A 16,086-nucleotide genomic window follows, 5' to 3' on the forward strand; every position below is an offset into this window, starting at 1 on the left:
TTGGCCTTTCCTAAAGGTTGAACTATATTTTTGAAGTTTCTCCTGTCTTGTTTTTTTTTTTTTTAACCATCAAATTACATTCCAACATCTTGATCATTATAAATCAGTACAACATATTACTCATTTTAAAAAGCAGCTGCTTTGGATAAGTTAGTGTACTGGCTAGTTTTATGTCAGCTTGACCCAAAATAAGGAATTATCTGAAAGGAGAGAACCTCAGCTGAGAAAATGCCTCCCTAAGATCCAGCTGTGGGACATCTCTTAATTAATGATTGGTGAGTGAGGATTCAGTCCATTGAGGGCAGTATCATCCCTGGACTGGTGGCCCTAGGTTCTAAAACAGCGGTTCGCATCCTTCCTAATGCTGTGACCCTTTAGTTGATATGGTGACTCACACCATAAAATTATTTTGTTGCTGCTTCATAAGTATGATTTTGCTATTGCTATGAATAGTAATGTAAATATCTGGTATGCAGGATATGTAATATGTGACCCCCAAAGGGGTTGCAACCAACAGGTTGAGAACCACTATTCTATAAGAAATCAGGCTGAACCAGTCATAATGAGCAAGCCAGTAAGCAGCACACTTCCATGGCCTCTGTATCAACTCCTGCCTCCAGGTTCCTGCCATGTGTGACTTCCTGTGCTCACTGCTTTTGATGATGAACTGTTATACCAGAGTTTCTCAACTTTCTAATGCACCTATCCTTTAATACAGCTCCTCCTGTTGTGGTACCATGACCATAAATTATTTTTCTTGCTACTTCATAGCTGTAATTTTGCTACTGTTACGAATTATAATGTAAACATCTGTGTTTTCTGATGGTGTCTGGGGAGTCTTGACCAACAGGCTGAGAATCACTGCGTTATATGGAAGCACTGGCCAAATAAATCTTTCTCTCCAAGTTGCTTTTGGTCATGGAGTTTCTTAATAGTAATGTAATCCACACTAAAATGGTAGGAGAATGGCCTGTGGGTTGACATTTGCTATTGTCCTCAGCTGTTTCCATATTCTGCACTTTGACAGGACCTTGCTCCGAGAGCAATTATACACCATCAAAATGTGTTTTCAGGAGATTCTTTGACTAAAGAAGCTTGGAGGTAGCATTAATTGCAAATAATGAACATGACCTCTTACAGATCACAGTTTTCTCAGACTTGCCTGGCTTCATTATTACACAGTCTCTGTAGTGATATAAAAATTCTGCTAGCAACAGAAGGCATGTGTCCACCTTGAACAAAAGGACGTTTATTTCCACAGCCCAAGGCTGATGTTGATAGATAACATTTTTGCATATCTTAAATTTTTATGGAGACAATATTTAAAAGCAAAAAGGACTTTCACAATAAAATGCTTTGTGAATGAAATTTACATCTCTGGCATGTGCTGCCTTTTTGATATGTCTGTCAGGAAAAAGAACCTCTTGTTTTTGAGACAGAGTCTCACTAGGTAGCCTTAGCCGGCCTAGAGTTCCCTATGTAGAGCTGGCTGACTTCAAACCCACTGAGATCAGCCTCTCTGCCTCCAGAATGCTGGGATTAAAGATCTTACATTTGACAGAAAAATCAGAGACTTAACTAGAAGCCGTGTCACCCATTCATACTAATATTGTTTGCCATCATGGCATTTTTAGATTTAAGCCACCTTAAATATGACAAGTTTCTAGATTTTGGTTTTGTGTTATTCTTTGATTTTGCTTTTGTGCTTATAGGTGGTATGTCTGTGTATGCCTGTGTGTGTATGTGTGTTTCTATGCGTGAATGCACACAAGTGTATAAGCATGTGTAGACTTGGAGTTGACATTGGGTGTCTTCCTCAATTGCTCCACACTTATTGGGGCAGAGTTTCTCCCTGGAGCCTGAACTCAAGGATTCTGGTTAGTATAACTAGCCAGCTAGCCAGTGTGCCCAGGGCCTAAGACCCCCCTGTCTCTGCCTCCAGAGTGCTGGGACTACAGGAAGCTGACACACTTGCATGGCTTTTCTGTGTGTTCTGGGGTCCTACCTCCAGTCCTTAAACTTCTGCAGCAAGTGCTTGATCCACTGAGCCTCTTTCTAGCCCCTTGCTCTTAGTTCCTATAAGACAGATTACAGAGTTCTACCTCTGGCACATAGTAATGCCTGCAGTTACCAATTCAGCTTTAACACGGGATATTATTATCCACCAAATCCCACACTTTGATTCCACCAAATCCCACACTTTCCCTATATTATTGTACTACTAAAACTTTTTATAAAACCATTATATTTCCTTATAAAAATGATTCATGGATGACATAAAAATATTACATGATTTTGGGTATGGAATAAACAGAAATCTTGAATGTTAAAGTCACAGGTTCCCATATATATATATATATATATATATATATATATATATATATATGTTCATATTCTAGGACATTTAGGCTGCACTGATATAAGGCAGTAACTGAAATAGGGAAGATCCAACTTTGGTTATGTCTGTACAGGAAGTTTTTTGATACTTGGAAAAATAGGTTGGATTGAATTATTCCCCATTTTAGAGTAGTAAATTTGGTTACAGTTATGTTAAGAAACAGGAGGCTGTTACACCCACAAGAGGCCTAGCTGTGTAGACAATGACACCTTAGCTTGCTATGGATTTTTTGAGACAGGGTTTCCTATGTAGCCCAGACTGGCCTTGAACTCATGGTCTTCCTGCCTCACTCTCCCAAGTGCTATGATTCTGTGTTTTTGGTTTTGTAGTTGTGTCAGTTTGTGCCCAGAGAGAATCTGAGAAACATTAAATGGTAAACAGCAGTAATCTGGGGTACTTTGCAGGAGTGGTATTGGGTTACCAAGTTCTAACTTGGTATTTTATAATAAAATATATGTATTTTATAATACTTGAATTTTACAATGGTTTTTAAAAGTCATATATTTTGTAATATTTGGATTTCTGTATTATATAATCAGAAAAGCACTAGGTTTCCAAAATAGAAAAAAAGTTTTGAAATATTTACTCTTTACTGAAATATTTACTCTTTACTTTATGTGTATGAAGGTTTTATGTGTATGTGGGTTTGTGTAACATTTGTGTGTCTGGTGTCTTTGGAGGCCAGAAGAGGATATCAGGTCCTTTGGAACTGAAATGACAAGACAGTTGTAAGCTGCCATGTGGGTGCTGGAAATTGAATCTTGGGCCTTCTGTAAGAACAAAAAGTGCTCTTAATGGCCAAGCCATCTCTCCAGCTCTAGATTTTCTTGTTTTTTTTTTTTCCTTGCAAAAAGGCTTTATGATAGAAATGATTGCACTACAGGCAGTTACTGATAGTCATACAGGCATTGAAGTAATTTCTGTTCATGTCTCCTTTCTTCAACAGTGCAAATCCAAGTGGAGGAGAAAGAAGACGACACAGAGGAAAGCTCAAGTAAGCAAGGGTGGGCTCCGTGGGAAGAGTTTCCTGAGGACTGTAGGGGATGCGGCTGCCATCTTGTCTCCTAAACCATCACATAAAACTACAGGCATGTGTGGGCGTGCTTTCTGCTGGTCTCATTGACCAGCTAATAGAACCCTCACTCTAGGTTCTATTCAGCTGGTGGGTATACAACCTGCTTGTACACATAAACACATGTACACATGAATGCACACACATAGACACAAACACAACTTGTAACTTGTTTGTCATGAAAAAATTAATGTTTAATATTTTATTTTCTATTTCTGTTTTATTTTCTCTGGGAAAGCCTTGACTGATGACAAAGTGGATTGGTTTCATACTGGGTTTGATGACACATGGGACATAGCACTTTGGAGGCAGAGGCAGGTATATCTTTGTGTGTTAAAGGCTAGCATGGACTATGTAGTTCATTCCTGGCCACTCTGTCTCACACACATACACACACGCACGCACGCACAACACAGAGTCTCCTGTCTGCTGTTTGCACATGTCCAAAGTGAATTGTATACTAGGATATTTGGGCTGACCAGATGAATCAACTAAAACAAAGGAATGTGTCTGTCTTGGTACCCCATTTCTAGATAATGTGTATGAACTGCTATGATGTTCTCACTTTGGCTAGGCTCAGATCAAGGGCATGAATCAGGTTCCATTCCAGGCACCCAGGCCATTCATGGGCAGGAATGTTAGGAAGATAATTATATGAGCAAATGTTTGAATTTTTTTAAACCAAAAATGAAAGAAAAGCATCTGAAAAGGGGTTCATTTTGAGGGACACCGGGGCTGGCAATCCAATACCTACACACGGTAAACAACATGGTACTGTTGTTACTGGGTATCTATAAGGATTGGTTCCAGGATTCCAAAGAGACCCCCAAGTCTGTGGATGCACAAACACCTTCCATAAAATGTCATATTTGTTGCCTGTGTATAACCTTATGGTATTTTAAATAATCTCTAAGTTTCTGTATCACATATAGGATGATGTAAACACTCTGGACATTTAATGATGAGGAGAAAATGTGCACATTCAGTAAAGACAGTTTTTCTAAATATTTTTAACCCATGGTTAGTTGAGGCTATAGATATGAAATGTAAGAATATGAACAACAGCCTGGTGGTGGTGGCACACACCTTTAATTCAAATATTCAGGAAGTCCCAGATGCAGGTGGTTCTCTGTGAGTTCGAGGCCAGTATGGTTTGCAGAGCAAGTTCCAGGACAGCTAGGGTTATCCAATAAAACCCTGTCTGGAAAAACAAAACAAAAAGGAATATGAACAACAGACTATGTGTTAAATTGCACAGTAGGTCCCTAGGACTTATTGTTTTGGAAGTTGCAATTTTATGTCTATAAAAACAGGCCCTTCCTGGCTCTTCCTTGGCTCTGCCAGCTACAATTCTATTATTTACTACTTAGCCTGAATAATTTAGGCATCTCTTCTAAGTAATCATGCAGTTTTTGTCTTTCTCTGTGTTGTTTATGTCCCTGGACATAGCATCTTCAGTGTTCATACACACTATATGATACCACCGTATTCCCTGAATTTTACCGTCTGAATACCCATTACACAAACACAGCTACATTAACTTTCTCTGTTGATGGATGTTTATGCTGTATCTATATCTTGGTTGTTGTGAATAGTGAATAGTGCTTCATTGACTATGAAGTGATAACACTTCTACAAGATCTCAGCTCAGTTCTTTTGGGTTAATGCCTACAATTGGCATTGCTGAAGCCCCAGATACCTTTATTTCCTGTTTTGAAGAATTCCATGTTTTCCATGGTGGTTGTATTATCTTACCTTCCCATCAGTATTGCATGTGGTTTTTAATTGCTTCACATCGTTGCCATCACTTACTATATTTTTGATAATTTATCCTAACAAGAGTGAACTAATATCTCACTGCAGTTTTGATTTTCACTTCTCTAACGATTAAAGATGTAATTCACACCTTCCTATGTCTGTTGGAAATTTTGAATATCCTCTTTAGCGAGATCCTTATTTAAAGGCCTTTACTTATTTAAAAACATAGACCATTACCATTATTTTATCATATTATTTAATCATAGGGGTACCTTATGTATCCTGGATGTTAATTACTTCTCAGATACATGGCTTGCAAGCATTTATTTTATTCTGCAGGTTTTTTTTTTTTTAAAAAAAAACTGAATTATTTCTTTCGTTGCATAAAAGCTTTTCCTTTGATGGGGTCCTATGGCTAAACACAATGATTCTTTTCTTGGTGAGTGCAAAGCAGATAAACATGACCCAATGGTAGAGGAATGGAGACAGGTTTACCATCTGCAGCAGTGACAGGGGCACTGAGATTATTCCATAAGCAGTGTCTTCTTCACAGCCTGAGGCTCTGAAGTACTGAGCTTAAACCTATTGGTGTAAGACAGCTCCTTAGGGGTGGTATATCTGGATCACCTTCAGTTTCTGATAGACATCTGATAGATGCTCAGTTTATGGTTGTAATTCAAAGAGGAAAAATAGTCAACACATTCTTGGGCATGATTAGCTCAAAGTTGTGGTCATAGGCCAACAATATTTCCAGTCATATTTAGCAAGCATACTGAAGATGGTTGGCATAAATACTTCTTGGTATACTAAAGTACTTTTGTCCAAGATGGCTTTACCTGAAACCATATCAGGTATTGTGACTTCATAGGAAAAGGAGATACAGAAGTAGTATTAATGTAGAAATTTGCCCTTAAGGCCATCTTCCTCTCTTGGCCCCTAACTGTACCACTATTTTTTCTTTTATTGCTTGTACTTTGAATGTTATGTACAAGAAAACATTACTGAAATCAATTTTATAAAGCCTTTCCAGCATAGATTTTTGAAATTTTAAATGCATCTTACGTTCAAGTCTAATACATTCTGAATTTGTATTTTCTGTAGTGTAAACTAGAGGGTTAAGTCTCTTGTTTACAGAGCTATCTAGCTCTTGTAGTGCCACTTGTTTATGACCTCATTTTGTATTCTTTGGTATATTTTTGAGTATTACTTGATTGTACATACTCATGTTTACTTTTGAGCTCTCTGTTCCCTTCTATTGTGCTACATGGATGTTCTCTATATTAATAACATTTTGCTTTTTTATTACTGGATATTTATATTTTGAAGTCAGGTATTGTGGCACAGTTTCATTATTCTTTTTAGAATTTTATTCATTCTTTTCTAATTTCACACATATGCAATGTGTTTTTTGTTTTTGTTTTTTTGAGACAGGGTTTCTCTGTATTGCTTTTGAGCCTGTCCTGGAACTCGCTCTGTAGACCAGGCTGGCCTCGAACTCACAGAGATTTGCCTGCCTCTGCCTCCCAGTTGATCATAGTCTCCCCATTATTTTTGGCTATTCTCTTCCCTCTCTCAATGAAATCCTTTCTCTTCCAATTGACATCTACCCCCTATTTTGATGTCATTTTTGTTTGTGATCTGCGGCATATAATTGGAGTTCCTGCATGTTCAACAGTTGGGGGTCATTTACTTGATCAAGGGCAAATTACTAGCAGCTACATCACTGAGATGCATCAGTATCTTTCTTCCAACAAGTAACTGTTTACAGCTCCTTAGTGAGGGGTAGGGCCTTATGAATCCTCTCCCCCAGGCATGCCAGAATGTTCAGGTCCTGTGCAGACAGCACTGCTGCTGTGAGCTCATAGGTACAGTGGTCAGGTTGTGTCGAGGCATAAGCTTTTCACAGCACTTCTTCACATGCTCTGACTCCTGCGTTCCTTCTATCCCTCTCATCTACAGTGTTCCATGACCCTCAAAGGGACTAATATAGATGTCCTGCTTGTCCTGCTGAGCAATCAAAAATCAGTTATTCTTAGAACTTTAACTACTTAAAGAATCTCAGCATTGCCTACTGCTGACTATAAAAACAAACAAAACCCAGAAAAGTAAAAGTTTCCTTGACCAAAGTTAGAGCAGTTTAATCCATGGATACCAACATAAATATATTTAGAAGCAGTTTGACAACATGTCTGTTTAGCAAAATAATAGTAATAGGTCCCCATCCCTTCAGGGCCTAACACCTCCCAGCCATGGGCTTTTGATCAGGTATATGGTATGAGGCATGAAATCCCTCCTGTGGAAGAGATCTCAAATCCAATCAGGAAATAGTTGGTTACATCTATAATGGTAATGCCATTATTGTGCCCCTGTATGCATCTTGCCCGGCAGTTTTGTATTATAGCTTGCAGGATTCCCAATTGTGCTAATTTTAATCAAGAATGATTTTCCTAATTTGGGCCTTTTGTGATTTCATATGAACTTTTGTAATTTCTTTTCTATTGAAAAAAATTAATATGGGGACTGTAATTGAGTTTTCATTGACTATGGGCATTTTTATAATGTTAACTATTTCAAGACACAGATAATATAGAAGTCTTTCTACTTGTTGTGTCATCTTTAACTTTCTTCATCAGCATTTTAAAAAATTCCCAGTGCATAAAAAGTCTTGCATTTCCTCAGTAAAGTGTATTCAAAGATGCTTTGTTCCTTTTCAGGCTCTTCTAAATATAATTGTCTTATTAATTTCCCTTTTAGGTCCTTAACTTTTAGTGTAAAAACATACAACTGAATTTTTTACATCAATTTTGTAAATTCTGTGATTTTTACTAAATTCATTTATTTATTCTAACAGATATTTGTATAATTTTGAGGTTTTCCAAATGTAAGATTGTCTTCTGTAAACTGATAGTTTACTTTTGTTCAGTTGAGATCCTTTGCCTTCTTATTTTGTTTTTTCTACCTGATGGTTCTACTAAGGGCTTTTAAATACTATGCTGAAAGAGTTTGCTTCTTTGGCTTACTCCCAATTTCTGAGTGAAAGCTTTGATTTTTTTTTCACACTGTTATTCATACTAGTAGTGTTTACATATGACCTTTTAATGGTGAGTCAATTCTTATTTTGTAAAATCTTCTACATGAAACTTTACATGTCCAGTTTTGTTAAGTGCTTTCCTTCATCTATTAATGTGATCTTTGTTCTTCACGTTGTCAAGATAGCAATGTCATATCATTTAAATTTTGTATACTGAACCATCTATATTGCATTGCTAAATCCTACTGGGTTACGTTGTACAGTCTTTTCACTATGTTGCTACATTGGACTCAACTAATGTTTTATTGTGAAAATTTGAAGCTATACTCATTAGAAATAATTTCCTTTAGTCTCTTGGGTATGACAGTTGTGTGGGTCTCATGAAATGAGTTAATGTTCCTTCCTCCTCTTAAATCTCAAAGAGAGTCATAAAACTTGCACCATTATTGGAAAGCCCACATAGACCCATCAGACAGAGCTCTTACTTAAAGACTCTGGAATTTACCAGTGAATCCAGTAAATAGAGACATTATGTATTTTTAAGGGATGCATTTTAAGGGATACAATTCCAGAAAAGTAAGAAAGAATTCTATGGAGTCAACAATGAAAATGAGGTGTGGTACCTGTAGTCCCAGGTACTTGGGAGACAAAAGCAGGACATTCAATTGAACCCAGTAGTTTGTGCCAGCCTTATCAAATTAAGCAGACTCCTATAATGAATACTAAACTACTTACACAAGGTTGGATAATTTCATCTAGGAAGACACTAAGTATTTAATCATTTTCTCTAAAACTGTTTTGGCTTGTAGACATTTCCCTGTGTGTCTGGTCTCTATCCTAGGAAAACTAGTAATAAATACACAGTGCCTCCTAATTTTACATTACATGTTACATGGTGGTAGCCTTTAAACTTGAGCCTGATTTGAATGGTTTTAGAAATCACAATACATTGCTAAATCCAAGTCAATGGTTTATCTTAATAAACAAAGACTGGAACTGTAAGGATTAATTGCAATGGAGAGCCCCATTTCTGCATGTTTGAATAGATGAACCACAGAACAAATTAAGTTAGGTGTGTGTGTGTGTGTGTGTGTGTGTGTGTGTGTGTGTGTGTGTGTGTGTGTGTTTGGATATGTAAAGTAATATTTCATCTTACATTGTTTGGAACTTATAGTTGCAGTCACTGGTTTGTGGACAGTTATTAAAAAGCAAGAATAAGCTTTTTAGTGAGAGAAAACAGGCACTTGGTGATGCTTCTTACTGACACATCAACAACTGTGGTCAGGTGAAGAAGAAGATAAGCTACCTAGAAGAGAAAGCTTGAGACCAAAGAGGAAACGGACCAGAGATGTCATCAATGAGGATGATCCAGAACCTGAGCCAGAGGATGAAGAAACCAGGAAGGCAAGAGAAAAAGAAAGGCGGAGGAGACTGAGGAGAGGAGCGTAAGTTATTTCTCCTGTATAGCTGGTGGCATTATTATGTAAAAACACATGAAAGAAGATTGTTCTAGGTGGGGACTCACTGAACTTTGATCAGTCATTAAAATTACTTCCTGTATGACACTCTTAATCTGATTCTGCCATTTTACTTCACTTAGATCTATTTAAATAGTAAAATATAGTTTTTAAACTGAATACACACTGAAAATGGACTATGAGGAAATCCCCATGTGAAAAACTTAATTTGTTACAGGCTTTTGCAATATTATGGCTGTTTTAAATATTTGAAAATTACAGTAACAAATTGTATACAGTGTAACCCACAATATATGGAAAACTCCAGAAGAATGAGCTCCAGTCACTTTATCTAATGGAGAAGTATTTTGTAAAATACAACTAAACCTAGTACAAGAGCTATGAACAACTTTTTACAGTTTTATAGGGTTATTAATGAAGTGAGTACAAGACAGAGCTGTATGTAGTATTCAAAGCCTAAAATGTTAACTGCTAGGAATTTTATAGAAAGAAAGTGTGCTACTGACTTCTGTCATAGAAGGTTGAGGACACACACACACACACACACACACACACACACACACACACACACACACACACACACACACACGTGTAATTTGTTTGTTCTTGTTTTGAAGACAGGGTTTCACTATGTAAGCCTTGGCTGGCCTAGAATTCACTGTGTAAACTGGGCTGGCCTCTGAAATACTAAGATTAAGGGTGTGAGCCACCACACTCAGCTCATATTTATATTTTTTAAAAATCAGCATCTTTTAGCTCCAAGCTTCTGACACTGAAGAGAGTAGTGTGTTTAAATGCTATTTTTAAAAGATCCAAGAAGATTATTTTTTTGGATTACTGAAAATTTGCAGATGGCAAAGAGGGAAGGAAAGTGTGCCTGCCTACATCTAATCATGGAAAACCTAGACTCTTCAAAAAGGATTCAAGCCAAGAGCCAACCTGTTCTAGGCTTGAAGGTTAGGGGGCTTTGTGGCCTACCACCAGGCAGTGAGATTCATTACTCTTATACTCATTGAAGTATGTTCTCACCTTGTCCTCCCAAGACGATGCCTTTCAGTATTCCATAACTCTATTATATTATCCCAAGAAATAATGATTATTTGATGTAGCTGTGTGGAAAATTTGTCAGGTAGGGGAACAAAGATTTGCATTGAGAGACTATACTTCTTTTTAGAAATATTTTAGCTTCAATTTTGACTTTCCCTTCTACTTTTATTTCTTTTTCCTTCTTCAATACCAAGATATCATTTGTTTTAGATTTTAACTTATTTCGATTTGCATTTTTTAACAAGCATTTAAAAATATTAAAGTGTAATCCACCTCCAAGTCCCATGTAATGTTATGATTATTGGTGCTATTATACAGCAGTATGCCCTGTTAGCAAAGCTTGTTCTTTCTAGGAAGGATTTAATCAAGAAAACTTCACCAATGCACATATGTGTGCCACAAGTTCCATAATAGAATTTGCTTTTCCTCCTCATTTATCCCTGAGGAAGAGAATCTTCCTAAGATGATGGATAGAATAGGAGTCTTTCTGCTTACCTGGCCCAGTTAGGGCTTTCATATAAAATTCCCAGCCTCTGGGAAATGGGTCCATGCCCATCAATTGGATCTTCTTCTATGATAGTATCTCATCTCAGTTGGTCTCACTTCCATTTTGGTTCTGAGAATCCTGTAGTCACTCCCATCTCACAAACCTTTTACAGAGCTAACTTTAGTCTCTACCAAATGTTCAAATTATATTGTCAAAACCATTGTGCTATGTATATTTAACGTTGACATTCTGACTAATATTTTAGGGTCTATTTTTCTATTGTTTTCTTTATAGATAAGAATCTTTTGAAATGTATTTTGAGGAAAATTAGTAGGCAAATGAGGACACATTGGCGTAAGTGAATTAATTCATAATCTTCTTTAAATGCTCAAGCAAAGCCTTGAGGAGTCTCCCTTACCCTCACAAACATTTAAAATCAGGTGAATTTAAGGCTATAATGCTATCTTTGGTGATGGCTAAGACATATTGCCTTGTTAGACACTGTAGAGTATTTCTAGTGATATCACAGGCTTTTCCTGACCCACTTTTAAGCAAGTAAGAAAATGTTCATAGTAGTAAAAATTCATTATGTTATGCCTTTTTTCCCCTCACAACTGTTGGTAAGCTTAAGATAGAAAGTCTTTCTTGCACAGAGCAGTTCTGAATTTTAGAAGGTGGAACATATGTCTATATACATATATATATATATATATATATATATATATATATTCACATATATATATATATATGAAGAGATCTTTCTTTGGGTGGTTCCTAGATAAGTGGTTTCTTTGTGATTAAGATGAGTGTTGTATTATAGTTGCTTGAGTATTTGAAGATAACTTATCTGTCAGCCACACTTTGAAGAAGAGCAGGATCCTCTTGGGAGTTACGAACAATTAACAAGCAAGTCTTTAAAAATACACAAGTCTCGGGTCACTTACTGTAGGAGCATACATCTTCCTGTGTCATAAGAACCTTGTAGAGCATGTCCCAGGACACTTTGATTCAATTGCTGGGTTCAGGGTGAGAACTCAATATTATTCAGGAAAATTTGAGACATAAGAGTTTCTTCAATAAATATTTATACAGACTCCCAGATTTATAGTACAGTAGGGGAGAAGCCACCCAGACACAAATTATTGTGAAATAAGATAGGATATACATGCATAGAAAAAATATGATCGAAGTATTTGGAGGCTAAGAGAAGTGAAAGTTTCTGGAAAATCAGGACTATATAGGCAGTAGGTTAGTGTCAGAAAAGACTCTGTTAGATGATCTCTTATATTTAGCATGTAAATTTATAAGCATTAAGACCATTCATACTTGATTGGCTCATTCTTTTATCCTTACTGAGACTGTCTTACATACGATTCATGGAGGAACTTAATAATGTAGTATATTATAGTACTTAATGTACACAGTGGTTATTCTTGGAATAGTGGGTCAATTAAAGGCTTGAAATATCATATAACCAATTTACTAATCTTAAAGATCTCTTATGGTAAATTGACTATTATTGAGAGTTTCATGCATCTAGTTCCTTTTGCTAGCTTTCTTTATTTCTAAAAGAAACATGTTTTATGATTTGGGTTCATTTCTATAGCTACATGGAAACAAGTTCAATTATTTTGTTAAAACCTATCTAACCTGTCTAAGACTAACCAACCCAACCTGTATATTGCTTCAAGTTGTCTCAAGTATTTTATGCCATTGTTATACAGTATCACAGGATTTGGTATAATAAATACCAACGATTAAAAAAGAAATAACCCAATGACAATCTGAATTGCATCTTAGCGAGGCTCCTTACATAGTTTTCTTGAGCCAAGATTGCCATTTTCAGCTTTCTGTTGCCGTGCCAAAACATTGACCGAAAACAACTTGCCGAGGAAAAGGGATCCAATGTTTCTCAATGTTCCTAAAGCTATAATGCTTTAATACAGTTCCTCATGTTGTGGTGACTCCCAACCATAAAATTATTTTTGTTGCTACTTCATGACTGTAATTTTGATGCTATTTTGAATCATAATGTAGATATCTGATATGCAGGCTATCTGACATGAAACCCTGTGAAAGGGTCATTTGACCATCAAAGGGGTCGCCACCCACATGTTGATGAACCACTGGTTTAAGCTTCCACTTTACCATCTATTATTAAGGGAAGTCAGGGCAGGAAGTCAAGCAAGAGCAAAGGTAGGGACCATGGAGGAAAGCTGTTTATTGACTTGCTCCCCCTGTCTCGCTGATGAAGCTACCTTTTTTTTTTTTTTACAGGCAAGGCCCATCTGCCAAGGCTCATCATTCTCCACAGTAGTCTGGGCCTTCCTGCATCAACTAGGAATCAAGGAAATTTCTAACAGTCAATTCCTCAACTGAGGTTCCCTCTTCTTAAGTGTGTTGAGTTGACAAGCAAGTTTACCCCCAAAACAAACACCACTTGAAGGCGTTATTCTTCTGGGGGTAATATTAAGTTTTATTTGAGGAATGAAGGTATTATTAGAAACTATATATTGACAACAAGTAGTCGATTACAAAGTCATTTTCCAGCCTGATCTGCAATTTGCAAATGTGTCTTCCTACATTATGATTAATCATTTAAAAATAGCTTTCCCCCATATACCTATTGTGTCCAGTAAGAAGCTCAGTGAACTATAAAATATGTTTTCAACAGTAATGAATAGTTTCCAATCTCTTTTTCAGTATGGCTCTAGTGAGAAGAGAGACTTCAACCACGAATTGAATACTGAGAATTTTGTATTCAAGTTGTTAGGGGTTACAAATAAAAGACTTATTAACTTGGTCTTTGGTAAAGGCAAGCAAGGGAAGTGAAATGTGATGGCAACAACTGTCTAAGGCAGCTAACAGTCATGAGCTGGAACCCTGGGAAGTATTAAAGGAAAACATGACATGTTGTGGAACTCTGAAGCCTGAATCGCCAGAGAGGGCTGATGATGCACAGAAAAGATGAAGTTAATTCTGCTCCTGTTGGGAGAGATGACAGACTAGACTCACCTCCAGCTATGGGAGGGCCATTCAGCTCCTGGAGTCAAGTGTTAGGAGGCAAATGGAAGTAGACAGGAATCCCCAGGAAAAGATGAAGGAAGGTACTTAGGGATTCCTACAGTCTGAACATAAAGCTGAGTCTGCTTACAAAGCAAAAATGTGACTTACAAGGGTCCCAGTCTCAGCACCATAATATTAACTACAAAAGGGTGTATTTAAAATTGAGACACTAGCTTAATAATTAAAACATTCTATTGCGAACAATTTGATTTCTATAATTTAGTATTATGCTACCCCACTCAAAACACGTGGCTCATGTTTAGATTTTGTTTTCTTTAGCTTCCAGTTTTGCAACAGTAGGATCACAGAAAAGAGACTTTGGCATCTACTTAGTGAGAAGCCAAATTCCTTTGAAGGCGTCTTCAAAGCATTTGCCTGCACTGAAAGCATTTCAAGCTGAATTTTATCAAATGAAGTTTTGGGTGTAATTAACAGATTAGGCTTCCTCTGAGAAGCAGAGTTTCATTTTTTCCCTGTTTCAATTTTTCCCCTTTTCTCGTGAGACAGGGCTAATTTAAAATTTCTAAGGACACTTCAAAGACATCTTCACCTTTAATTTATTATCCTTATTGAAAAATAAGGTTCTTAAATGAAACATAGAATTGGGGAGGATAGCTGCCAAGGGGAACAGAGGAGAGAAGTGTGTATCTTGATAGATCTGTAACTATCCTTTCCACAGCTTCCTCGTTCTGACAGCTGGAGGCTGAGGACATAAAAGAACACTTCCCTTTTGAGCATTAGCATGCAAATAGCATTGTTGAAGGTTATAATAATCCCCAAACTGGATGGATGACAGTGCTGGGATGTGAATTCTAGAGCTTAGGGGATTCCTCATTGACTTTGGGCAGCTGAATTTGAGAAGAGGGCTGGCATATCCGACAGGAGCCTTTTTAGGTTTGGAAATGAAGCAAAAGTTTAACCTTGCATTTTCTTTTAAAGGGAAGAAGAAGAAGAAATTGATGAAGAGGAATTAGAACGGCTGAAGGCACAGTTAGATGAGAATAGACAAATGATTGCTACTGTCAAGTGCAAACCTTGGAAAATGGAGAAGAAAATTGAAGTTCTCAAGTAGGTTGCTACTTTTTACACACAGAAACATACGTCTCAGAAATCTGATTATCTATGTATTATAGACCATGCTATAGTCGCATGTATGCATATGCCAGAGAGCTTTGGGATTAACGATTATAAACTGAAAACAATTTTGAACAACATTAGCATGTAGGTAGGCTCTTCGGGTGGTCACCTTAAATCATCTGCTCCTTACATTGGGGTTACTTAGTTACTATTTCTCTACAAAACAGTGTTTGAACTTCACAGGTTTATATGGTTGCTTGCTTTGGTTTCTCTGTAGCACTCCAAATTCTAGAGAACCTTTCCATCACGACTCTCATGAAAGCACAGACAGGCTGCTGAGCTGCCACAGCAGTACATAGGGTTCAGTAGAGGCTTATGCCACCATCTAGTCCTTGTCCCATGGGAGTTACCCCTTTTCACTCTCATGTAGACTGCTGATGTTAGGGCAAATACACCCTGCACGTAGCTTTCTACACTCCGAAAAATCAAGCAAGCATCTCTTTCTGGGGTCAGGATAGGAGAGATAGCATTGTTTCCCTTCTGTGACCTTGGGAGAGGCAAGCTTTACAAAGGAACACAGCTGTATTGATACCTATGTTAGTATCTTTTGATTTTGCCACTGGTGTTTTTTTCCATGAGATGGTTGTATATATGGTGGTGAGTTTCAAAAGC

At 37.2% G+C, this 16,086-nt stretch overlaps 1 protein-coding gene across 1 annotated transcript in view; it reads left to right on the top strand.

Moving 5' to 3' along the window:
• Positions 1–16,086, top strand: part of Tmc1 (transmembrane channel like 1) — a 200,393-nt gene that overhangs the window by 88,148 nt on the left and 96,159 nt on the right. Inside the window, exons 3-5 of the mRNA XM_035441572.1 lie at positions 3,345–3,392; positions 9,545–9,704; positions 15,277–15,405. Coding sequence (XP_035297463.1) covers positions 3,345–3,392; positions 9,545–9,704; positions 15,277–15,405 — 337 coding nt within the window. The remainder of the gene's footprint in view (positions 1–3,344; positions 3,393–9,544; positions 9,705–15,276; positions 15,406–16,086) is intronic.

This window comes from Cricetulus griseus, chromosome 3 (assembly GCF_003668045.3).
Source record: "Cricetulus griseus strain 17A/GY chromosome 3, alternate assembly CriGri-PICRH-1.0, whole genome shotgun sequence".
NCBI lineage: Eukaryota > Metazoa > Chordata > Mammalia > Rodentia > Cricetidae > Cricetulus > Cricetulus griseus.